The sequence below is a fragment of the Mauremys reevesii genome, linkage group 4 (genome assembly GCF_016161935.1).
Source record: "Mauremys reevesii isolate NIE-2019 linkage group 4, ASM1616193v1, whole genome shotgun sequence".
Taxonomy (NCBI): Eukaryota; Metazoa; Chordata; order Testudines; family Geoemydidae; genus Mauremys; species Mauremys reevesii.
Window position 1 is genome coordinate 53,011,948 of NC_052626.1, and position 25,314 is coordinate 53,037,261.

Below are 25,314 nucleotides of genomic sequence, written 5' to 3' on the forward strand. Positions count from 1 at the left end.
ATCTGTTGTCCACAACTAGTGAAGGTTTGGCCCCTAGGCACTATCTCACCCCTGCATCAGCCCCACAGGTCACTGTTTGTTTCATGAATGATCTGGAACAAATATTTAACAACAAAAAAGTAAGCTAAAAGAGTGCAAGAGTCAGAAAACCAATTACAGTGAAAGAGGTTTTTGTGGCCATTTGCATAGCTTTAAGGAACCCTAAGAGGTTCTTCTCTGTCACAGGAGTTGTGAAAACTCAACTGGTTGAGTGTCAAAATGGCCTGGATTCAACCCCTCCAGGAGTCTAATATCTCCCACTGTAAGAATTTCTCATTCTGTTCTGCAGAAAGAGGTGGTTTGCATTCAAGATTCACTCCTCCTAGAAGCAGAATCTAACTGAAAGAGGGCTAGTGACCCACTTTCCCTTAGCGAGCTTCCCTTGCCTTCCCATTCCCACAGATGGGTTTATATCAAGGGTCTGGCGGAAGGCCTCGCCATCTCTTGTGAAATAGACCCTCTTATATGGTGAAAAATGGACTGGATCTACCAATGACAAAGATTACCAGTGCCTCCTAAGAGACAGAAACTTCTTAGTAACCCTTTAACACACAACTGTCCAGCCTACACTCTTGAAGGCATCGTTCAGTATTGATGGTCCAACCAACTATTATCTGGCCTCTAATTTCTCTTCCTTGGTTAGACTGACATCTTTCATGATCTTGTATTCATTTCAATGAGCAGTGGGGACCAAACAAATATCACTGCACGTTCTCCTCAATCTGTTATTGAGTTTGACACTAGTAAGCAGTGCCTGCTGCTAAGATGTCTAATGGATCTGCAGCAGTGGCAGAGTCACTTTAAGATAACTCTGTTTATTCTTTGCATAGAACTCAGGGGCTGTCTTCACTCCAGTGCTCTGAACTCTACATTGCCAAGTCAATTTCAGATCATGTTCAAGTTTCTGCTCCTAACTTATGAGGTTAGGAGACTGTGTTCTCAGCAGAGGGTTTGTGACTAAGGAAACTTCCTGAGCCCAGGCCTTTCCACTTCTAGAATCGTACTGCAAACAACACTTCACAACACACGCAAATTAACTATGTCAGAAATTACCCTTATAGATACGCTTCCCAAAATGTGGTACATGGGCCTCTTTGGGCAGTGATAGTGCAAGTTACCCCCATGCTGCCTTGCGAGTATTATGCAGTTTGAAGGTTTTATTTTTCTGAATTAGGATGACTCAGCTTTTGAAAGTTTGGGAAACACTGCTCCAGGATAGCTATATAACTGAGAGAAGAAAGAGTTCTTTCTCCCTTTTAGAGGAATAAAGGTGCATCTCTTTTCTGAGAGTTCATGTACTAGAAATGATTTAAGAATCTCAAATAAGAATTGAAACCTTTATGAAATCCCTATTGGGGGCATCTTTTCCTCTTACAGACTGTGTTCTTTATAATCTTTACAAGAAAGGATTTGTCATAGGGTCTCTGAAACTTTTGTAGCATTTCAGCATGGTCACTTTTTTCCTACCTTCTCCTTCTGAATATAAAAGTGGACCCAGAAAGTGATGTGGAATTGAGTGGAAATTGGACAGATGAACACAAAAGATACTGTATTTGAAGGTCAGAAACCATAGCTCCCTTTAGTATATGGTAATATTGTGTGTGTATATAATTCATCACATAAGTTTTGAGAACTTGAATGTTAGAATTTCAATTGATACGTTGTCTTTGAAAGTTTGTAATATATGTTTCTCTGGGATTGGACCCGGCTTCCTTTGAACTGGTTGCATTGACATAAAAGTTTGGGGAGAGGGACTGGAAAAGGCAACTTTTGAGTACTGAGTTCCCTTATATTTAAGGATACAAGCTGCAATTTAACACTCTCAGCCCTCATGCATAACATCAGTGATTTAATTTAAATCTTCAAATCAGATTTTAAAAGCCTATTAGACAAATATTTTTTTCTCCCCTGCTGCTACCAACATTGCAAGATGTAGCTCCCAGATACAGACTGTATCGGGTATTAAACACCATGTTTAATCATCAACTTTTAGGACACGCAGAAATTCACACCTCTTTAAATGATCTATTTTCTTTTTGAGGGGTTGGGAAAGAGAGCGAAGAAAGTAGGGATAAATAAAATTTGGGAGTGGAGTCTGTATTATGTACTTGTGCTACACAATGGAAGTCCTACTATACATGGTGGAACCCGAAAGCCTGTAGGAGTATTGTCTTCATAGTTTATTTAATGATATTTGTAAGGAGCAGCACTCTTACAATTAAGAAAGAATTAGATGTATTCTATAATATGAAAACTAAAGTTATCAGCCTGTCTATTGCCAATCTGTTTCCAGTGTGTGTTTTTTCATACTGAGCCATAAAAATCCCCTATTGTTCAAATGAAAGGAAATTTGCTTGTATATTTTACAAATGTTCACTCCCTCGAATATCAGTATTAAATATGTTTATTTTTTATTATATTTGATGCTTTGTATACTCCTAAATCAAAGAAATGTCAACCCTAATTAATTTCATTTTGTGAGGGGAAATTAAGGTGTCCAACTGAAAGAAAATTCCATATTAAGAAAATACACTTTGATTTTCATAATTATTAAACATACATCTCAACCCCGATATAATGCTGTCCTCGGGAGCCAAAAAATCTTAACGCGTTATAGGTGAAACCACGTTGTATCGAACTTGCTTTGATCCGCCGGAGTGCGCAGCCCGCTTTCTCCCCCACGAGCACTGCTTTACCGCATTATATTCAAATTCATGTTATATTGGGGTAGAGGTGTACTTTAAATACTGTACATATCTCCACAGTGGATTACAGTACATAAGGTTTGAAGGAGCTGTTAAGTTTTCTCAAACTCTCATATGCTAACCACTCATTGCCTGTGTCTTTTCTTTCCTTAGACAAAATTGCTATTCTAACCTGTCTGCAATTCCATAAATGAGTTTTTACAAGGAATTAAGGTTAGCTAGGTATGACACTACCCCAACTAAAAACCTTAAAAGCAAGGAAATGACGATTTAGGGATATTCTTTTAACCACACTCTCAACACCCACGCAGTACATTTCCATGGACAGTGACAAATTTCCCATCCTCTGTCACTTTTAACATAATTTTCATAAAATTAATATAAAGTCTGTTTTATTTCTTGTAGTGGCATTATTCCATCCCCATTGTTTTCAGTATAGGTATTTTTTTAAAAAAAATCTTCTAGATTAAAAAAACAAAACAAAAAATCTAAGCAGTGTGGGCAGCTTTTCCTGCATTCACAGTTAAAGCTAAAATTCTTTTTTGTTAAAATATAAACAATTGTAGCAATCATTTCCTTTATAACTGTTCCAAGACTTTATACACTAATTCCTTGAATCAGTAGTTATTTGATGCATTCAACACTTTATAAATACATAGCATTTCCAGTTGTATTGCGATGAGGCAATCAAGCCATTTGTCATAGAATTTTTGATTAGCTAGAGGATTTTAGAATTTCACACTGCCTGCTGTTAATCTTCAGCAGTCAGTACATTTGAACTTTTCATATAGTGTATTTTGAACAAAAAAGAAAATGAATCTTTAAATGAAGATCTGTTATTCCTAAGTAAAGACTTACAGAGCTAAATGCATCAATCCTAAATCAAGATCTCAAAAGCAGATTTAATAAATAAATAAATACATAAAACCTCCACAACAACAACCTGTATTTCAAAATTGGTCCAGTTAAAAAATGTTTGGTTCACCAGAGCCAGGATTTAATGAAGTCCATTTCTCTCTTTTCTAAGGCTGCTGGGGTGGGGGTAATCAGAGATAAATATGGAGTAGTGCTTTTGTATTATTTTGTGGTTCCCATTTGGGAAATAGGTGCTTATATTTACTGTCACAGTTACAGGGCTAGTTGCACCATTGATCACTTGCCTCAGATCTTAGTACACCCCTTCAGGTATGAGGCCTTTTGCCTTTATCTCCATGGAGTGGAATCCCACTATTCTCCCTAGACTGGGTGCAACATTACAATGTGTGCCAGCCAGCTTACCCACTAGATTCCATTGTGTTCTTACCTTCAGGAGCTTGTGAATAGAGTGACACCAGTCTTCCTTAAAACAAAGTATCATTTAATCTTAACAGTTGGAACAAGGCAAGGCATAAGACGGGTCAGCAACCTTTCAGAAGTGATGTGCCGAGTCTTCATTTATTCACTCTAATTTAAGGTTTTGTGTGCCAGTAATACATTTTAACATTTTTAGAAGGTCTCTTTCTATAAATCTATAATATATAACTAAGCTATTGTTGTATGTAAAATAAATAAGGTTTTCAAAATGTTTAAGAAGCTTCATTTAAAATTAAAATCAAATGCAGAGCCCCCCAGACCGGTGGCCAGGACCCGAGCAGTGAGAGTGCCACTGAACATTAGCTCGTGTTCCGCCTTCGGCACGCGTGCCATAGGTTGCCTACCCCTGGTTTAGTGTTTTTATAAACCTTTTAAAAACGTTAAAACGTATTACTGGCACGCGAAACCTTATATTAGAGTGAATAAATGAAGACTCGGCCCACCACTACTGAAAGGTTGCCAACCTCTGCACTAAACAGTCTATATGTGTGTCTATCTTACCTAAAGATGTAGGCAGATACAGTTTACCCTGACATCTGGGGTCTGGGTGTCAGTCTGTTCCCCAGTAGTGTCTCTGCTCCTGTCCTTGGGGGTTTGCCTTTTTATCCAAAGTTCTTTGTCATCTCCTGTGTCTCCCGAGTCGTCTTACACTGGTTTGGGTGGCTCAGCAGGGTGTCAGAGGTGAACTTTAAAAGTGATAGCACTGTATTGTCCCTGAAGTGATTATAGAGAAGTGAATACCAGGATTGTCGTCCTGTTCTCTCCCCTCCACCCCACATTTCTAGGTGCATTTCCTGACAAACCTGTTAGTGAATTAACTCAATTTGTGCATACAGTAAACAACACAATACCTCAAGTAGGCTGTACTATTCATAAATTTTTACAATCAGGTAGTTACAGTTTAGAAAATAGAAGACATAAATAAAATTGATCTAAATGACACGAGTCAAAACTGGAGCCTCAGATCTGCACCACCTGAATTTTTTGTGTGGCGAGGAGGTTTGCATTTGCTGCTTCAGATCCAGAATTAGAAGAGGTTTCTGTTTCAGTTTGTGCCAAATGATCATAACAATTTACAAGACTTGGGCACAATATGAAGAAGCTAGATCTGATCTGTATATATCTGTATATATCTACCTCTGACTCTGCTCTGGTTTTGAAACAATATTTTTCTTGGAAGCATGTCTCTTAAACCTATGCAGCCTTCTTACATTTGATACCATGGCTTATTTTTCATCATGTGACTGATGCAGAAATTCAGGCTAATGCCAAGAAGCTAGCACAAATCTTAACTATGGGATGACTGTCGTCTTTCCATAATACATTTCTGCTCTTTTCTGATGTATATTAACTTAGTTCAGAGTTCCAGAGCATGCCACCATACCTTGAGGTTACCCTCAACCCAAATTTTCTATGCCATAGCATAGAATGCTGATGTTTCAACTCTTCAAATCTTCATTTCATTCTGATTGTACCAGAAAGTATTGGACACGTTTAAAAAAATAAAGACAAAATGAGTTAATATATTTATTTGTATCTGTCTGAGGAACAGAAACAAAACAATATTGTGTACTGAATGGGACTGCAATGTATTGATGGACTCTAAATGAATAAGACATTGTCCAGAAGATTAATACTTCAGTCAGTTTGTCTTTATAGGTTTAATTTAAGGTGCAAAGTTGTGTTACCATACAGAAACTGAAATTTGACATACAGTTAATTCTGTTTTCCTATAGATTATTACATTTGTCTAATTTATCAAATTTCCTATAGATTATTAAATTAAACTGTCATGAAAGACCCTAGCTGAAGTGGATGGATAATTTGTTAGTCAAGACTTTAACTTGGAAAGTGTAACTGTCCCCGCAATCTTGATCCAATGATTTAAAAAAAAAACCAAACAAGATTTATACAATGCTGGCAAAGTTCATACCCACTCTGTAGCTTGTGTGAAAGTGCTACTAGTGTCCCTAGCCTCCAGGGGCGGCTCTAGAGCCCAGCGGGGCAAGCACCCGCCTGGGGCGGCCCTTTCCCAGGGGGGCGGCAGGCTGGGCCGGTGGACCTGCCGCAGTCATGCCTGCGGGAGGTCACAGAACAACGGGACAACCGGACCTGCCGCAGTCGCGACTGAGTCTGGTCAGCGGCTCGGCTGAACCTGAACCTCCGCGCACATGACTGCGCGCGCGCTCAACCGACGCGCCGGATCAGCATCAGCGCGTCCGCCCGAGCCGGAGGCAGCGCTGAGCCGCCGGACCCTCCGACTCCGCAGCAGCCCGCGCGCTCGCGCGCTGCTCCGCGGGCCCGCCCGGCGGGCGCCTGGCGATTGCTTTTGGGGCGAGCCGAGCCTGCTAGCCTCTGTATGGTGTTTTTAGCCTCTGTTTGCCAGAAGCTGGGAATGGGCAACTGGGGATGGATCTATTGATGACGACCTCTTTTGTTCATTCCCTCTGGGAATTGGCCACTGTCGGAAGACAGGATACTGGGCTAGATGGCCCTTTGGTCTGACCCAGTATGGCCGCTCTTATGTTCTTGTGCTCTACTTTGCAAAGCAACGTAATGAGTAGGTAGTCAGCATACTACTCCCATCTGCCAATACATTTGTGTAATGTCTGTCATGCCACTGTCAAGCCGTTATGGACTAAAGGAAATTTTCAAGTTGTTTTTAAATATGTTTGGTGGGGGACGGGAAGATTGGTTTTGGCCATTCTGGAAGTTCTAGCTTAGTGTTTGTCTTAACTACTAACACACAGGGCACGGAGAAATAATAACCAGATCTGTTCAACCACATGTGACACTTCAAGGTTAATGGGACCCAAAGAGAGAACAGCTAGTATTTCAAGAGTATCGTGCCAATTAAGATAAAATTGTTTAAAAATCCTTTACTTCCTAGGAATTCAAAGAGTAACTAACATTAACAAGCTGTGTCTTTGAACACGCATGTCTCCACAGTGTAACCTACTACAAAAAGTGGTTTAATGAGGTTGATTAAAGAGATCAACCAATGGGGGGGGCTGACGGGTTTTCCTTTCCCCACCACTTATAGATCTTTTTTCCTACCAGCAAGAGCTGCCCAAATATCAATTTTTGGAACCTGTCTTTTTGATTACCCCACATTTAATTAGCATTGTGGCAGATGTATGTTACCAATCTGCCTGGGGCATCAGGTGATCAGGCTGAGGCCGCAGGATCTTTAGGGGAGGAGATGAAGAGCACACGAAGTGTCTACATTTTAAAGCTTTATTAATAAATAATTAAATAACAGCGGAGAGTGTTGGGGGGTGAGGAGTTCCCCACATCACTCAGAGGAAGGAAGAAAGCCTTAGTGCCCCAAGCCCTAACCCACTTTCATACTCAAACCCGCACTACCTGAGGCTGGCCAAGCCTGGGTGTAACGTAAGAAGAAGAGGGGGGAAGGGTGGATGGGAGTTCTTGTCCCGTTCACAGGTCGTCCAGGGTCCGCTGTGATCTCTGACTTGCTTTGGCTCTTGGGAGGGTTTTTAAGTCCTGGGTTCTTTTGGGGGTGTTTTTGTTTTAGGGCCCTCTGTTCCTGGTGCTCTTTGTACTAGTCCAAACCCGCTCACAGTGTTCCCAAAACACACTGGCTCCAGAGACTTTGTTTTCCCCCCATTGGTCTTTGCTGTCTCATTCACTGTCACTGTTCTCACTGCAATCTCTGCAGCCCTGCTCCAGTTAGTTCTCCTCTCCTCACAGCTGGATAGCTGCAGACTCTTTCTGGAGCCTATGTCTTATCTTCAGGCTGAGTTAACCCATTCTCTGCTTTCTTCCTTCCTCCCCCTTTGGTCTCTCACAGCCTACAAAGAAAGCTTTCACTCCTCATTCATGCCTTTGACCCTCCCCAAAATGCTTTGCGATGCTTACAACAGCGTTAGCAACATGCAGTGCTAATCTGCTTTCCCAGGGGATCCCCCTGAGGGAGGGGGCCATGGGGGTGACAGCATGAATCCATCAATCCACAGCCTTATGAATGGAGTGATCTGAATGCTATGCTAAATTCCTATAGAAACGTTCTCCTGACTCTAGGACTGTCCGAAGTCTGAGACATGTAAGTATCCTATGGAGATTTGTCTTGTCCCCTTTCTTCTGCAGAGGCTTAGCTTACTGGAATTGTTTCATACTGATAAACTTCTAATGACTCTTGTTTATCAATAGCTTGTGTTACTGACCTAGGAACACACATTTGTTTCTCATCTGAGCTGGAAACTCCATTTAGGATAGTAGTAGATAGTCTTGAAAGAATATTAAGGAAACACATCAAATAATCTCCCTTTTCAATACAGTACTGTATCACCTGCAACATCAGCACTTCATAATGGATGTTTAGTATCACTACTTCTGTCCTGAACTGTCTCCAAGGATTTCATTTTTTCTAATATTATTCAGTGTTGGCTTACATCAGCTGAATGAACAGCATCGACAAGATTCCAGTATTATGCCAGCTATTTTTTTTGTTGATTCAGGCAATATGTTTTTGTTTTGTTTTTGTTTTTTAAATGAATAAAAATCAAAGTAGTCCGTCATCAGATTCTAAAACAGTCTAATGTTTTTTTTATAGAACATTGTTTTTACGGTTGATATACCATGACGGCTTTTGGCTCATATTGCGAATGAGGATTTAGAATATTAGTGTTCAAGTACTAAGGCTCTGAGCTATGAAAGTAGAAGTGCTGCTCTTCAAAAGTGGACCATAGGGCTTACATATAATGCTGAATCTGAGCCTTACTGTACCTTAAGGAAAAGTGATGTCTGTGTGCGTGTGTGTGTGTGTGTGTGTGTGTGTATTTTAGAGATAAGGTAGGTGAGGTAATATCTTTTTATTGGACCAACTTCTATTGGTGAGAGAGACAAGGTTTCAAGGTACACAGTTCTTCAGGTCTGAGAAACTTACTCATTGTGACAGCTATACAAGATTGGACAGATAAGTTTAATAGAATATGCACTAACTACTTATAAGAGACCATTCAAGGTGAAGTGGTCCATTAACTCCTCTGTTGTCATAAGAAAAGAAGGTAAGTTAATGGGTTACAGATTGTTATAATAAGACATAAATCCTGTCTATTTGTTAAGATTGTGATTTTTAGTGTCTAGCAATGAATTTTAAGCTCTCTGACTCAGGAACATGTTATGCAGGTTTCCTTTGAGGATGAGGACTGATGGGTCAGATAGAGAAAAGTGTAAAAGTGTACACCCGTAGGTGACAGATGTTTTTGTCTTTTATCATTGTCCTGTGTGAGTTCATTCCAAATTGTTGTAGTGATTGTCTGTCTGGCTTTTCCCACCTCACTGTTGTTGGGGCATTTAGTGCACTGGATGAGGTACACCATATGTTGTGTTAGGCAAGTATAGGACCCATAAATCTTGAAAAGTGTGTTAGCAGTGTAGAGGTGTCTGCAGGTTTTGCATCTGTTGTTCTGTCAGGGTCTGGTGCCACTTTGAGTTGGTGTGCCCTAGTCTGGGGGAGCTTGCTTCTGATAATGAGCTTAAAGAGGTTGAGGGCTTGTTTGAAGGCCAGAACATGGGGTTCAGGAAAGATTTCTTTCTGAGTACGGGTTGTAGTTGTTTGATGATGCCCCTTATGGATTCCAGTGTGGGGCGGTAGGTAGCAACTAGAGGTGTGTGATCAAAGGGGGGTTTATTTCTGTAGTGAAGCAGGTTTTCTCGGGGTATTTGGGTGGCCCGTTCCATGATACTATCTACTTCTTTGGTGGAGCATCCTTGTTTGGGGAAGGTGCTTTTGAGTAGTGTTAACATGTGTATCCTGTGGTATCTGAGTGCTTGGCTGTAGATAACAGACTTCTTGATGTGTTTGGGGTGGTTACTGTATCTATGAAGATGTGTGATGATCCATAGGTTTCTTGTATGTAGTTGTCTGTAAGGTGCCATTGCTGAAGTTGATCGTGGTGTTCAGGAAGTTTTTGCTAGTGTGGAAGTGTTCCAGAAGGAATTTAATGCATGGGTGGTGGTGGTTGCTGTCATGGAAGTCTGAGAGAGTTTCATCCAGAGGATGAAAATATCAGTGTATCTCAGGTATAACATTGGTTTTGTAAAAACATAAGAATAGCCATATTGGATCAGACCAAAAGTCTATCTCGCCCAGTATCCTATCTTCCAACGCTGGCCAATGCTAGATGCTTCAGAGGGAATGAACAGAATAAGCAATCATCCAGTGATCCATCTCCTGTCGTCAACTCCCAGCTTCTGGCAAACAGAGACTAGCAACACTCAGAGCATACGGTTGTATCCCTGACCATCTTGTCTAATAGTCATTGATGGTGCATTTGTCCAGAAATCCTTCCTCAAACTGTCCCATTGAGAAGTTGGAATATTGGGGAGCAATCCTAATGGCTGTTCCCATGGTTTGGACAAAGTGATTGTTGTTAAATGTAAAATTCTTATGGGTGAGAATGAAATGGATGGATGAGTTTGGTGATATATTTTGGGTGGATATCCGAGGGTTGCCCATTGTCTTGTAAATATTTGAAGCAGGTGGCTATGTTGTCATTGTGAGGGATGTTGGTGTATAGGGTAGTGACATTTGCGGTGGCAAGAATGGTGTTCTGAGGTAAATTGTTAATGTTGCAGAGTTTGTGGAGGAAACCAGTTTTGTCTTAGAAGAAGTTGGCCCTTTGTGTGGCGAGCGGTTTAAGAATGGTTTCTGTGGGTCCTGATATTACTTCAATAAGAGTACCGTGGCTAGATATGATGAGTCTGCCTGGGTTCCCTTGTCTGTACGCCTTGGGAAGCATGTAGGTGGTGGGGTTTTGGCCTGTCCTTATTCTCCCAGAAAGAGATTTTCTGTTACTGTATTGAATCTCTCCTGTAACTGGGAAACAGTAGGTAGGGTATGTGTCTGCAGGGCCAGCTTTAGGGTGAGTCCCCCGATTCCTGGGAATCGGGCCCCACAGTGTCCGGAAGAGGGGGCCCAGCATCCGGAAGAGGGGGCCCCGCACCCTCTGCCAAAGTGCCACCGGAAACAGTGGCAACCAATTGAGTTGCCGCAGAATTGCCTCCGTCTTCGGCAGCATTTCGGCAGCAGCTCTTTCGAATCGGGCCCTGCATGTCCTAAAGGCGGCCGTGTGTGTGTGTGTGTGTGTGTGTGTTTAAATCTGAGATAATGTCAAAAGAATAGAACTTTTTCATATGGTAATAATGCATTTGAATAACAAATAAAGACCAGCAAAGCCATGTCTTTTTATAACCAGATATATTGATTTGTGACAATGTTAAGTAAAGGTAAATGACTTTATTTTTTTCCCCTAACAACTAATTAATGCAATAGATGCAATCCCTTTATCTGATGGGTGTTGAGGCAGTGGAAGACAGGGTTTTTATTTTTGTTCTTTGTTTTAAGTATTATGTACTTGTAGAAACTGTCTGACCAAAGCATTAGTTCTTTAAAAAAACTTTTTGGTATTGTTCAGTTATTCAGTAGTATGTTTACAGAAGATCTGATTAAAATGTATCCATCTGCAATTTCACATGCTGCTTTGTGTACTGTATCAAAAAGGAAGAGATTTAAATGTCAATACCTGAAAGCAAAAAACACAGCAAGTCTCCCTAAACTTTACAGTCTCCGCTTCAGGCACACTAGAGGATAAAAGGATTTTAGAAATATAGGTAATCCAGAGGACAAGGGGAAAACAGTAATAACACAGTGTTATTAAATAACCAGATTGTCCATCACAGTGAATTTACAAAATAGCATTGTCAGAAATGCAGGGATAATATAATAACGTACCCGGTACTTTCAAGTGCGTGAAGAGAACATAAGGCAACAGAAAAGTGAAGTAGGAGACCGGAATAAGATATAAAGAAGTATTCATATAGTTATTTAAAAACTGTAAGATGGTTCCTAAACTACTTATTAAGAGGTCAAAAATATATATGATTTACATCAACAAAAAAGGCATCTCCTTTCTGTGTTTAGGGAGTGAGTCTAATACAGGAAGCCTTTTTTCCTGTTAGAAGTTAGCTTTAATCTTTTAAGCACATTTCAAAACACTGAGGATAGTGTGTTTTATTTAAGTTGTATGGTTTTCTATATTTTTAAAGTGTAATGCCGTGTTCCCAACACTCTTAATGTTTTTGGAATATAGTTAGTATATTGTTTGATATAATTGAGATTGGTTTTTATTTACATGAGCTCTGTTTTATTCTGAAGTATATGGAACCTATTTATTTGAACAAGTGAGAGAATTTAAGGAGTTGGGTGCTAGAATAAATATCTTTTTATCAAACTGTATTTTGCCTGTGGTTCAATTACTTCCTTTTTTTAGCGCAAAATTCAATTAAGTTTATGAAATATCCAGTGAAATGACATTGACAGTACTGTCATTATTATGTATAGTTTACTATGTGTATTGATTATATACTGCAAATAAGTAACTAAACGTTTTAAATGTTGAGGATATTAAATAAGTGTAGGCTGTTATGTTAGGGACTACTGGCAGACTTTGTAGGGCTGGGAATCAATCATCAACATGAAAGTCCAGAGTAACATTAAAGGACAAGTGAAGGTGGGCAAACAGCAGGTGGCTATTTGAAGAATTTACAATCTAGCTGCTTCACGGTTACAAAAATACAAGAGGAGGAAGAAATGAATGAGTGGATAGGCCAAGGCATGGGAAACAAGCCAGTGAAAGGGTGCAGGAGTAAGAATATTTAACTGGTAACAAGGACACAGATGTATAACTTTTTGGTTCTGTTTTCGGAAGCATTTAGCAGTGTAGAGGCTTATAAGGAACTTCGTAATGCCTCTGGACCTGAGAAGTATAGTGCTTATTTTATCAATAAGGAATATGTATCCTGACATGGCATCAGAGAGGAAATAATGATTTTTTGTCACATTGTATGTATATGAAAAGAGGCTCGCTGTAATTTCCGCTTGGAGTTCACTCGGGAAAAGTCATCATAAGACCAGCCAGTAACGCAATGAATTAAAAAAATAATTTTACAGACGTTCGCTGGCATATTCTGTGTATCAGTATGAAAGCCAGAGCCTAAAGCAGGTGAAGGTCCTGGATGGAAAAATAGCCCATGGCACAGGATTAAAAACTAAAGAACAATGTGTAAATGTTGTGAACACAATTAATAAAAATAATACTAATCAAATACTCATATTTCCCTTTCTAGCGTGCTACATTTTGTTTGTCCAATTTATTGGTTAAAATTGAAGACTGGAAATAGGTTACATATATGGCAAGGTTTTGGCTTGCTGTCCATCTCCTGTAGAGCACACTGTTTGATATTTGTGTTTAGAGGCTCAAGGAAGTAAATTTATCACTGTGGTGTCACAGAACACTGTAACAAGGATACTCTGGAATAACTTTGTCCCCGTCCCTTTGGAGATTTTGAATATTTCCATTACAGGAACTAATGATGTGCTAGAGCGAGAGGCGCTGCTTACAAGAGTATATGGTGTTGAACAATGAAATTTCATATCTGTTATTAAGGTTTAGGCCGTTTTTGTCTGGAACAATCTTTTAAGTTTTGGACTCTTGGTGGGTGGAAAAGAGAGACTTCTGCTTCTTCCCATCTCTGCCTTCCATGAATGCTTCCCCATTGCCCACTTTCCTATACCAGTGCTTATTAGAAGTGCTGAGATTCACCAGTTGAAGCCCCCAACCAGGGAAAAATGACACTGATTGGCAGGTACCAAGGGCATCTGGACTTCAATGCCCAGCATCCCTTAACTACTATAGGGAACCAGAAAATAAAAAAACTTGTGTACATGAAACTATAGCATATGATATTTTTAATACAAAACTATGACTGTTATCCTGTAACGTATTTTTAAAAAGCATGTTTAAGGCTTTGAAAGTACTTGTATGTTCGGACTCATCACTTGTGTTAAGATACTGCTTTAACAGACTCCTGGTGCTGTGCAGGGTTCCCACTTTCACAATATTTGGTGTCTGTCTTTAAGTGCCAGCTCTAGGAGTCATGTTATTTCATGAGAAGCTCAGATTTCACTTGTTTAAAAAAGTCTGTTTCTAGCTCTTATGGTTCTGTAGAAGAGCATGCAAATATGAAGCAAATGTGCCTTAAAGTCTTTGAAACCAGAAGGCAAAATACAGTATAAGGAACCTAAAATTTTTCTTTCTTTCTTTCTGTCTGTCTTTCTAATCTGATGATTTTAAAGTCTATCTCATAATTTTTCAAGTCCTGACTTGGTGATTTTTGAATGCCTGGGGATGTATGCTCAGAAGGACCAACATAAAATCTAAAGCGTGTAGTGTAATATGAATGCAGATTTTATCTTGAATTGTGAAAGGAGGTTTACTGAACTTTGCATATGTTAAATGATAGAGAGAGCCAAATCCTGCTGGCTTTACTAATGTGCAAAATCCACCAGTGAATAAGGCAGGTAGTGTTTAAGTCCCATCTTTTAGTTTACTAATGGTAGATCATTAGGATATCTTTAACAGTAGATTAGCATGTACAGGAAGACTGTGAGGCAGTAATTAATAACTTTTAAAATGTTGTAACTGTAGTAAATAATTGTAAATGAGCGTACATTAAAGGTCACAACAAAGGGAATAGTTTTTGCTATTATACAATTCATCTTTATTTTTTTTAAAAGAAGAAAACTTGCATTCTTCTATGCCACAAGTGAAGCACATTCACTCAGAACAACTCACTTAGATTTTCTCCTGGTCTTGGCACAGAGATGGTGATCCAAGTTTTCCATGTCATTCTGCTGTGTGCTTTTCTAGGTTGTCTCTGTGTTTGCTGGCATTCTACACACTCCCTTTTCCTCAAAATTTATTTTTCATTTCTTGTCACTTTATTTGTAAGGCATCCATTGCTTTGTTATTAATATGCTAGGTCACTATTATTTTGTGTGCTTGCCCAAAAATGATAATTTCTGATTGATATTTGATATGTAGTACTTTTCATCAGTGGTTCTCAAAGTGCTTTACAAAGTTTGGGGTTATCCTTTTCCTCCTTTATACTTGAGGCTGAGGAAAGTAGTGCCTTCCTGACAGGCCGTGTTGAGTTAACACTTCTTTACTAATGCTATTCATACATAAATGTGTGTGTCTGTATTTATACTTTTTTGGTTTCTTTTATGTGTTCAGTGACTAACAAGAAACCCTCCCAGGCGTCTGTTACAAAAGTCAAACAGTTTGAAGGTTCCACGTCATTTGTAAGGAGATCACAGTGGATGCTTGAGCAGCTTCGCCAGGTTAATGGTATAGACTCTAATCGGGTGAGTACATTGTACACATCTGGAGAAAGTAACTTTGTTAGGATTTTTGCTTTTATTGTTGAGGATCAAGGCCATTGTACTGTTATCCGAATTGCAAGTGGAAGGGGCCCTATCATGACTGTTACCCCTTCTCCCTGGGGTCTTCCTCACAAAAAGTCTTGGACAGTTTCCAACTTTGCATGCTGATGTATAAGCAAGTATTCTCAAGTGCCCAGGTTTAAGTGCTAATTCTTGACTATCCTGTGGAGCAGTACATGTTTTCTCCCAATTTTAAGGTGAAGATTGAGCAGAATAAGCTCACTCCTGTTATGTTCCTTCACTCCTGCACCTCTGGTCCTGCCTTTCTCCTCTTCTCTCTTCTGCTTCTGTCTCCTTCCCCTCTTTCAAAAGGGAAGAAGAGCCTATTTGTTCTCTTACCACCATGAAGAACAAGTTTCTAAGCCTACTCTTGTTGGCCTTCAATTCATCATGGAGCTGCATCCAATATAAAACTTGGAAATCTATCCCTAGATACTTCCTCCAATAAAATGGATCAATACCTGTGGACAGGCAAAGCTGGGAAAGAGCATGGAAGGAGAGTTCCTGGAACTGGCTCTGCCTACAACTGCATCTGTTCCTTGCAGAAGTCACAGACCTTACTCTCTTTCCTGGTGCAATGCTTCCCTACAGGCTCCCCCTTAATCCAACAAACTGGCAATCTCTGTAGATTGTCCATTGTCCCTGTAACAGTGCCTTAGTGGGTCACAACTGAGGATGCCAAATTCAGGATGAACTGCTGAAAAATAGAGCAAACACAACCCCAAACTGGTGGTGGTTATTTGATAAGACATACCAAACCAGCCACAAAAGTAAATTTCTGTTTCACCATGCTGGCCAACAAGAAAACATAAAGGCAGTTTCCTCTGGCATTCCAGTTTTTATATCACCACCAAAACCACTAGAGTCAGAGATGAGTGGTTCTTTACAATCTCATCAAATAATAGGTTCTTCTGATCCCAAAGGACCAGCCACACACCCAGGTTAATATATAACTTAGATCTTACACAAAAATTATGCTTATGCCAATCCTTTAGTATCTTAAAATCTAAAGGTTTATCTATAAAAAGAAAGAAAGTTGAGAGTTTAAATTGGTTAAAAGAATCAGTTACATACAGTAATGGCAAAGTTCTCAGTTCATGCTTGTAGCAATGATGGAATAAAGTGCTGGCTTAAGTCAAGTCTCTGGAGTACATACACAGCTTGGATGGGTCATTCATCCTTTGTTCAAAGCTTCAGTTTGTAGCAAAGTTCCTCCAGAGGTAAAAAGCAGGAATGAAGACAAAATGGAGGTGTTTTTAGTGCCTTTTATAGCTTTTGCCATGTGGCGGGCATCCCATTGTTCTTACTGTGGAAAATTACAGCAACAAGACGGCGTTTGGAGTTACATGGGCAAGTTACATGTCCATGTATTTCACCTAGTCACAGCAGGAAATTCTATTAAGTGTAGATAGGCTTCTCCCATGGTCCATTGCAGTTAAAAATTCTTTCGATGGGGCACTCAATTTGAATAGTCCCTCCAATGCTGGGCATTACCTTGTGGGAGTTACCTCAGGACCAAACATTTGAAATCCAAGTATAGATCCACTACTTCAAATACAAAAATGATATATGCATACAGATAGCATAATCATAACCAGCAAATCATAACCTTTTCATAGACACCTCACTTGACAACCTTTGTACAAGATTTGCTGCAAATATATAACAGTGGTTGCAACAATGAGCTGTATCGTCATATTTTAATCAGATAACATTACAGTCCCAAAGAGCAAAGATGCAGTTTTCAAGGTTGTGCATGAATGTAATTCAACATAACACTTTTTTTATTATCTGGGTTTTTCTTCTTTCATGTGTTAAGTGCACCAGACAGATTTGCAAAGGACAAGCTAGTTAAAGATAAAACCTTTTTAAGCACCAGCTAGAAATTAATGTGTGCAGCCTTAGGAGTTGGGGATTTAAATCACATCTTGTGGTCATAAACATTATGTAGTATAAAGTAAACAAATACATTATACAATGAAACATGCTTATTGAGTATGGCTGAGATCCTAGATTGTCTAAAGTCACATTCTGATTGGTCATATGATCTTTTTTAATGATGATGCACTAGTGTACCAACTCCTCTCAGTGCACATCTAGGATCTAATTACTGAAAAATGAAATACAAAAAAAAAAATCCATATACCTACTCTATTAAGTGTGTGGAGGGGGAAAAAGATAACGGAGGCTGCTGTGTCATTGTAGGGGTGAGGGATGGAGAGACAATAAGGGGGAAGGAGAGGGAAAAGTCAGTTTGAAACAGGCCACCCCTGCCCAAAAGTGCTAAGCTGTCCTGTCAGCAGCCGTTTGGAAACCACTCGGAACCTTACTGTTAAATATATTCTGACTAGAATGGAAAATACAATACCATTTTCTCTTTTCCTTCTACCAAGAACTATTTTTCTTAGTGGAAGAATACAGTGCAATAAACTTCTCTATTTAATTTTCAGTATAATCAGACATACTCTAATAAGACATGCCAGGGCGTGCATTAGTAAATTACTGGAGCACTTTGTAGACAAAAGATTAAACATATCTGAAGCTTGTTCCAATGGCCTACTAATACATGTCCTGCTGTGGCACATTGCTGTACATCAGTGCATACATCATATCATGTCATTGATATGGATAGATTGTCCTAGATTGCCAGGCAAAGGAAGCAAACCACATGATCAGAGTCGGTTTCTTTTTGCACTTGGCACAGTGTTTGGAATGTGGCTGTATTTTGTTAACTGACTGTCTGCTGCCCAAGTTGAATCCAGACTATCAGCCCTACAATCTCTTAGGAAACATTACGACCTACCCAAACTATGATTTGTTGTTTGCTTCTTGTGTTCCCATTCTCCTCGATGGCTTGGAATGCCCATTTGGAGTAATTTCCCATAATGCATCACAACCAGAGACTCCATGTTGCACAGCTCCCCCATCCAAAAAGGGGAATCTGTGTTGCATTAAGGGTGGTATACCGTAGTCCACTCATAGAGGAGAAAGGGCACACATGCCCCCATGAGGCACTACAACTCTCATTTTTGGCTGAAATCTTTCAGTTTTGAGTTTTTATTGAAAACTTGAAAATACCCCTGGAAATTTCCATTAAGAAACATTTTTTTTTCTCCACTTTCATCCAAGATTTCTTCAGGAAAAAAGAATTTCAGACCAGCTGTAAAAGTGAATGTCAGTCATTTAAAATAATTTATTTTAAATTGCTTTATTAAAAATGTCCATTGCTACATGTAATCTTCAAATCAGTTTTAAAATATAGTACCAGTGATTCAAATCTTATTTTTCTTCTAGGATTCTCCAGAATTTGATTTACTATTTGAAAATGCTTTTGACCAATGGGTAGCAAGCACGGCTTCCGAAAAATCCACATTCTTTCAGATTCTTCACCACACTTGTCAGCGCTACCTTACAGACAAGAAGCCAGAATTTATCAACTGCCAGTCTAAAATTATGGGAGGTAAGTAAAGGGCGATTGAAATACTTCTGGGGATTGAACCTTAATTAATCTGTTTTATATTGTTTTTATAATGCAGACTGTATACACAATTGTGTTAATGTGTCTGCATTGTTTTGAACATACAAAGTGTTTTGTAAGTGTTATTTTTTGGATTCTGTAAGTAAAATCTGTTGCATATATTTGCACAAAAGAGGAAGAACCATGTCTAGTTGCCGTATAACACTAGTCACTGGGTTAAGAGCTGACATCAGTCATCTTATAGAGCTGGTTTGCTCAGCAGAATAGACAACCATTCAACTGAGGCACTGAGTAGTTTGGTCTCTAAGGAAGTGGAGTTGTTACTTTACTGGAAAAACCTTCCCGCCCAGCCTGCCCCCTCTCACCACTCCTCGCCCTCCTCCCAAGGTTTTAATTTATTTTGCTTTAAGATGTGTGAGATGTAAGAACACTGCCCCATTTTTTTAATTGCATTCTCTCCTCTCAGTTCTTCAGAATACCAACCTAAAAGCTTGAAAAATTAATTCCTTTCCCCACTGATTTTGTTCTTTTCCATTTAGCAAACATTGATTTTTCCCCCCCTCTTCTGAAAGAGCTAAATTAGAATAACTGTTATTAAACAATAACCATTCAGTGCTCTATCATGCCAAAACATCTCTGTCTGTACACCAGTATTATTGATTTCAGCACCGTTCTAAGACGTGTTAGTGAATTGCTGCTTCAGAGAGCAGAAAGTTCTCCCAGTAATTGCTGGCTCTTTTTTTGTAATTTCTTATGACAAATATATAAGCATATATTTGACGTCTCAAAAAAAATTACACAGATCAATGGAACCTATAAGACAAAATATTGGAGCCCCAGTCCTCTGGTCTGACTGAGCTGTTAGGTGTGAAACCCAAGTTATAAAGGGAGGTGGGTTTATTCCACTTCTCTGGTCCACAAGGCTGCCGCATTTAACTGTGGCAAGAGCAAACGCCAAGCTTTTTTAGCTAATTGCCCAGGGGATCATTGCAGTGCCTGGAGATCACTGCTATGCATTGTGCTTTGGCCATGCCTTCTCCCCTTCTTTATGCTGGCACTGGGAGAGGGTGGCATGGGGCTGGCTGTGCCAGCTTCACACTACCCAGGCATTCCAACACCAGTATCTTTTCAATATCCCTACAAACCTTGTTGACTCAGAATGGCATTTTTTGCACTAGTGTTTCTTCTTTTGCAAAACTTTTCACTGCTGCTAACCCTGATGCTGATCCAGCAGTGGTATATTCAGAGTGCTAACATAAGCTAGGGCAGCATTGTTTATAACACCATGTCATTTTGACCTGCTCAAAAAAGTGTTATTCAAAATAGTGTGTTAAAATGATGAGGCATGTGGAGCTTTTTCTAAAGTAAGACTCCCACTACTAGTGTTCCAAGGACTTTATTGTCCAGTGAAGAAACTTACATTTGGGTTGCAAAGGGTCAAATATGTCTCTTTTAACTTGCTAAAAATCATCTGTATAGCCTACAAGTGTTGTGCCCTGGTAGAGAGTGAACTGTCATCTAGCTATGCGTATTAATACAGTACTTTTTCCCTTCGCCTCCACTACCACTTCATCCCTGACCCTCTGATATCTGCTAAGTGCATTCTTCAGTCCAAAAGGCACTACTTGGAGATTGGGAAAAAAAGTCACATGACAAATGCAGTCTCCACCTTACTTTTCTGATCAGTTTCAGATCTAAGTTACCAACAGTTTCGGAGATTCAAGAATCTGTTGCATCTCTTTTAGGACATAAATTGAGCTTCTGAGAATACAAAAATGTTCCTTGTAATTAAAAATATTGGGCCTAACATGACTATTGTGTATAGTAACCGAAATGGTTCAATTACTGTCTTTTCTAACATCTCTTGCTCTAGGGTCTTAATTATCCCTTGTATTTTTTAGTGGCAACTGCAGAGGTTTTCTCGTCCAGTCTCAATTTTGTATTCAGTGAATCCTTTTACTTCCTCCTTTGTGATGCTTGCAATTCCAACCATTGAGTTTTCACTTCCTCATAATGTTTGGCATCTTTTCCACATTCCTGAAGTATATACACATTTTTTTTGTTCATCAGCAGAATCTGTAATGAAAGTGACAGAATATCCACAATATAAGTTGTCTTCATGTGTGATGCAGATTGAGAATTCTGGGCTCTGATAGTATTTCAGGTGGTACTACATATCCTTGATATGTTCATTCAATGAAAACTTTATATGTTTGCCTGCCATTGCACATTGATTTATATGGCACTGATATACAAAAAAGTTGCCCATAATACTATAAGTAGGCTATTTTTTTAATAGTAACATATCCGTAGGAACAGATGAAGTCATTTCTTGAGTGACATGTCAATGTGATGATTCTGTTTGGCATTGTTGAATTTCATTTGCCAAGATTCATTCTTTTTAACACACATTTGTTTCCATTCATGTTCACTCACTAATTTCCTGGTGGCTTCAGTATACACAACAGGATTCTTGCCAATTCTGGATTTTTCACGAGCACTACCCCGACTCAAAGGAGCACTATCCGCACTGTCTGAAAGGTTTGAGGCCTTCTCTTCTCCTTGTCACTTAGCACAAGACTGAGACATTACTTCTCTCAGGATTCTGTACAAGTCTTACTTTACAGAGTTTCTGAGTATTATCCAATGGATCTTGCAGATGGATTCCTGAATATCTCAAACCAACCAAATTCTTTCTTTTAGTTTCCACACACAAAAATAATTGCCTGAAGATCGAGTACCCAGTGAATAATTCTGCAATACTTTTTAGTAGTGGGAAAGACCCAGTTCAGAGAGGTGAGATCAGAATAGATGATGAAGTGTGAGTTTGCCAAGCAATGTCTCATTTTTCACCAGCTCATAACACAAGTATTCACTGTATTCACACAGGTATTCACTGCACCTGACACTTTTTGTCCACATATTAATTCTTTGGAAGTAATGGATCTGCATGTGCCCAGATTGGAAGTTAAATGAAGCTCCCATCTTCAAAAGCCTTACGATACTTCTCTGTCAAGAGCCACAACAGTCTTCCAACTGATTTGTTTTGATAGTGACTAGCTCTTGGACACAACACTTGGAGCTCTTCTTGGAAAACTGGTTAACTAAAAGAACCTTAATGCCTAATTTGTCTTTCCACTTTTACTCATCCAATTCAGCCATCTGGGTCACCTCCCTCAGCATTTTTTCTAGCTATTCATAAAGTTCCAGTTGAAAGTCTATTCTCTGTATTACCTTCAAAAGCTTTTCCCAAAAGCTGCTTATATCACAAATCTACTCAATTTACAAGTAGGCATTCTGAAATTGAGTCTTGTCTTTCAGAAATCCATGCTGAAAATCAGTCCAATATCTTACTCCTTTTCATGCTACCTCGCATAATTCCTATATAATAGCATTAAAGTATGTTTCTTAAAGTAACTATGAACTTCGGATCATTCATTGGGTATAAAATATCTACTGAAACCTTATATGGGTTTGTGTACTCTTCCCTTTGTCTAAACAGCGGGAAGAGCATCTGACGGGAAGATTCCCGGTTCTTCCACTTAAGATTCTACAGATGAAAACCTGTGGAACTATCAGAATCATTTGTGTCAGGTCTGGTTTTATCTAATCCTACAGGCTGGAATTTCTTATGTTCGTTATCTGCAGCACCTTGTTTTATAAGCCTCTGCAGCAATTCTCTAATATGCTTTTGCTTGAAGAAATTAAGGAAAATTTAGTTGTCACTCAAACAATCTAATTAAGCTATTCAGTCTGTTTCCTGAGTGATTAACTCTTCTGATCTCTTTCTTGCTGAGTCTTCCAAACTATGAAACAAAGGCATGACCTGATTTGTACCTCCCCCAGAAAGGTAAATAGACACAGACGTTCTCAACCAGATTCCAAATACTATCTTGTTACATTCTTACTGCCGCCTCCTCACTGGCCTTTGTCTCATTCCTCATACAATCAGAGCATGTTCTTGTCACCTTCCATCCTCAAAGCCATTGCTTGTTCCCGCTTGCCTCTTATTTCCCTTCACCTCTAAATTCACTGAACACTCCTTTCCCACCTATGGTCTCAAATTCTTCGCTAATTTAATCTTCTCTTCTCCAGATGATCATTCCGCCTTCTTAGCACCTTATCCTCCCTGAGTTTTCATTATACCATCCTCTCCTTATTTTCCTTCTACTTCTGACATTTCCTTGTGTGTGTCTGTTGATGGGTTTCCCCGCTGCCTTTCTTCTACTATTTGGAGGTGATTTTCATTTCAATTGTTGTTGTTCTTCCCTTATGCCCTTTTGTAAAGCAATCCCATGGGCTCACATGGCTTCAACCGCCAGTTCTGTGCCGATGACTCACATCTTTCTATCTCCTGAGCTATTTCACTTTGTCCAGCCCCACATAACTGCCTGTCTGTGACATCTGTTCCTGAATGCAGACATGCCAACTCTCACAACTTAATCGTGAGAGCCGCGATTGCTAAGTAAAATTAATCCTGACACCTCACATTTGAGAGCTCTATCCCCAGATAATGAATCAGGATTAACTTGACGTAGAAAGTGCTGTGGCAGTTGGGGTGCTTGTTGTCAGTCATCCCCAGGTTTCCTGCTATCAGCCCCAGGTGGCTATGGCTCCTGCTGTCACCCCTGGCCTGACACCAGCAGCCACAGCTGCCACAGGGAGAGGTTCCTGCTGTTAGCCAGCCCTAGTTGGTGCTCCCACTGTCAGCCACCCAGGGATGCCTCAGGAGCCCTTCCTTGCAGGGCCTACATGAGGAGAGGCTCCCGCTGTCAGTCAGCCCCAGGACTGACAGTGGGAGCCATAGCCACCCTGGGATGACAGTGGGCGCCTCTCCTTGTGGGGCGGGCTGACAGTGGGAGCCCCAGCCATCACAAGGAGAGGCTCCTGCTGTCAGCATGCCCTGGTTGGCCAGGGCTCCCGCTGTCAGTCACAGCTCTGGGGTGACTGGGGCTCCCCTGCCAGCCTGGGAAGTGGGAGGGGGACCCCACTGCAGCCCCATTGGCCTGGACAGGGTGAAGAACCCAAAGAGGATCAGAGGAGAGGCTGGGAAGGCTGAACTATCGCCTGGGACTTCACGGGGGCAGAAGTGAGAAGGCTGGGGGCTGATAGGAGGGGTGGGGGTCTGTATTGATGATGGGTTTGGCGCAGATGAGGTGAGTGCTGGGAGGGTGAACTGAGAGTGGTGAGGGTTGATGGGGTAGGGGGGCTGAACTGATGGGGTGGTGATGATGGAGAACAGGCTGGGCAGATGTGGGGGTGAGAGCTCCTGCAGCAAGGGCCAAAATTCCCTTATCCAGTACATATCAGAGAGCAGGCAATGCTAATTGTCACATGCCCACCCCCTGGGGATTGGGGTGGTGGAGAGGGAGATTGTAAAAAATCTAGAGACTGACCTAAAAAACACAATAGAATTTGTTTTTAAAATCTCATTATTGGGGGGGGGTCCGACTCCTAATTTTTCATCACCTGAAGTTGGTAATACTGTGAATGTCTCGCTGTCAACTTAATGCAAGCGGCACATAGCTAAAATTGAGCTGGTTTTCTTCTATCCCAAACCATTACCCCAATTTTCTTAATCTTGACAACACCAGTATTTGCTTTGTCACTGAGGCTCATAATTCTGGAGCTCCTTTGACTTGTACCTCTCCCCACCTCGCGCATCTAAAACGTGTCCAAATTCTGCCACTTCTTCCAACATACGTCGTCTACCTCTTTCTTTACTTCTCTGAAGTTAACTCTAGTGCAGACCCTTATCTGTACTCTTGACTGATGCAACCTTTTCTCTGACCTTCCTAACTCCCACATTGTTTCACTCTAGTCCATACAAAACAATGCCTCCATGCTCATTTTCCTTGACATGTTGTTTTCACCATATCAGCTTGGCCCACTCCTCCATAGTAACAGTTCGAATGTTCTTATGTTGCCTTCAAAGTCAAAAGGTTAGTCTCTATTTTAAAAGGCACTGCTCTCTCAGGTCTTCGCAAATCTCTCCACCTGGTTACCATACTACTTGTTCCGTTTTCCCTTATCAGCGGCTGTACCTCCTTTGTGTGTTTGTACCATGCCTAGCAAGTTGTAGTTGCTACCAGGAACACATAATAATAAATAATACATAAAAAATAATAATTAATAATAAACTCTGCTAATGGTGTGACCACAAAACCCAAATGATCATCACCTCTCAACACCACCTGACAATAGGCAATCCCCTGCCAATCCCTCATCAACAAACTGTATCCATTATTATTGTGGGACTGTTGGGAAATATTTTTAAAATACCATCTAATCATATAATTAGAGGCTATATTGTAATATGTAAGCACCACTGGATGGGAAGGTAATTAAACTTTCAAATTTAACATCTGTATTTCCTTACTTTGAGCGTTCAGATCCATAACCTTAATGTAACATTAACAATTTATATAAAA

General features: G+C 40.1%; 1 protein-coding gene across 4 annotated transcripts in view; it reads left to right on the forward strand.

The window, feature by feature from the left end:
• Positions 1-25,314, forward strand: part of STXBP6 (syntaxin binding protein 6) — a 234,877-nt gene that overhangs the window by 150,403 nt on the left and 59,160 nt on the right. For all 4 annotated transcript variants that reach the window (XR_005598356.1, XM_039538346.1, XM_039538347.1 and 1 more), the window contains 2 exons: positions 15,197-15,327; positions 18,700-18,865. Coding sequence is in view for 3 of the 4 variants with exons in the window: in XM_039538346.1 (XP_039394280.1) it covers positions 15,197-15,327; positions 18,700-18,865 (297 nt within the window). In the remaining variant the exon portion in view is untranslated. The remainder of the gene's footprint in view (positions 1-15,196; positions 15,328-18,699; positions 18,866-25,314) is intronic.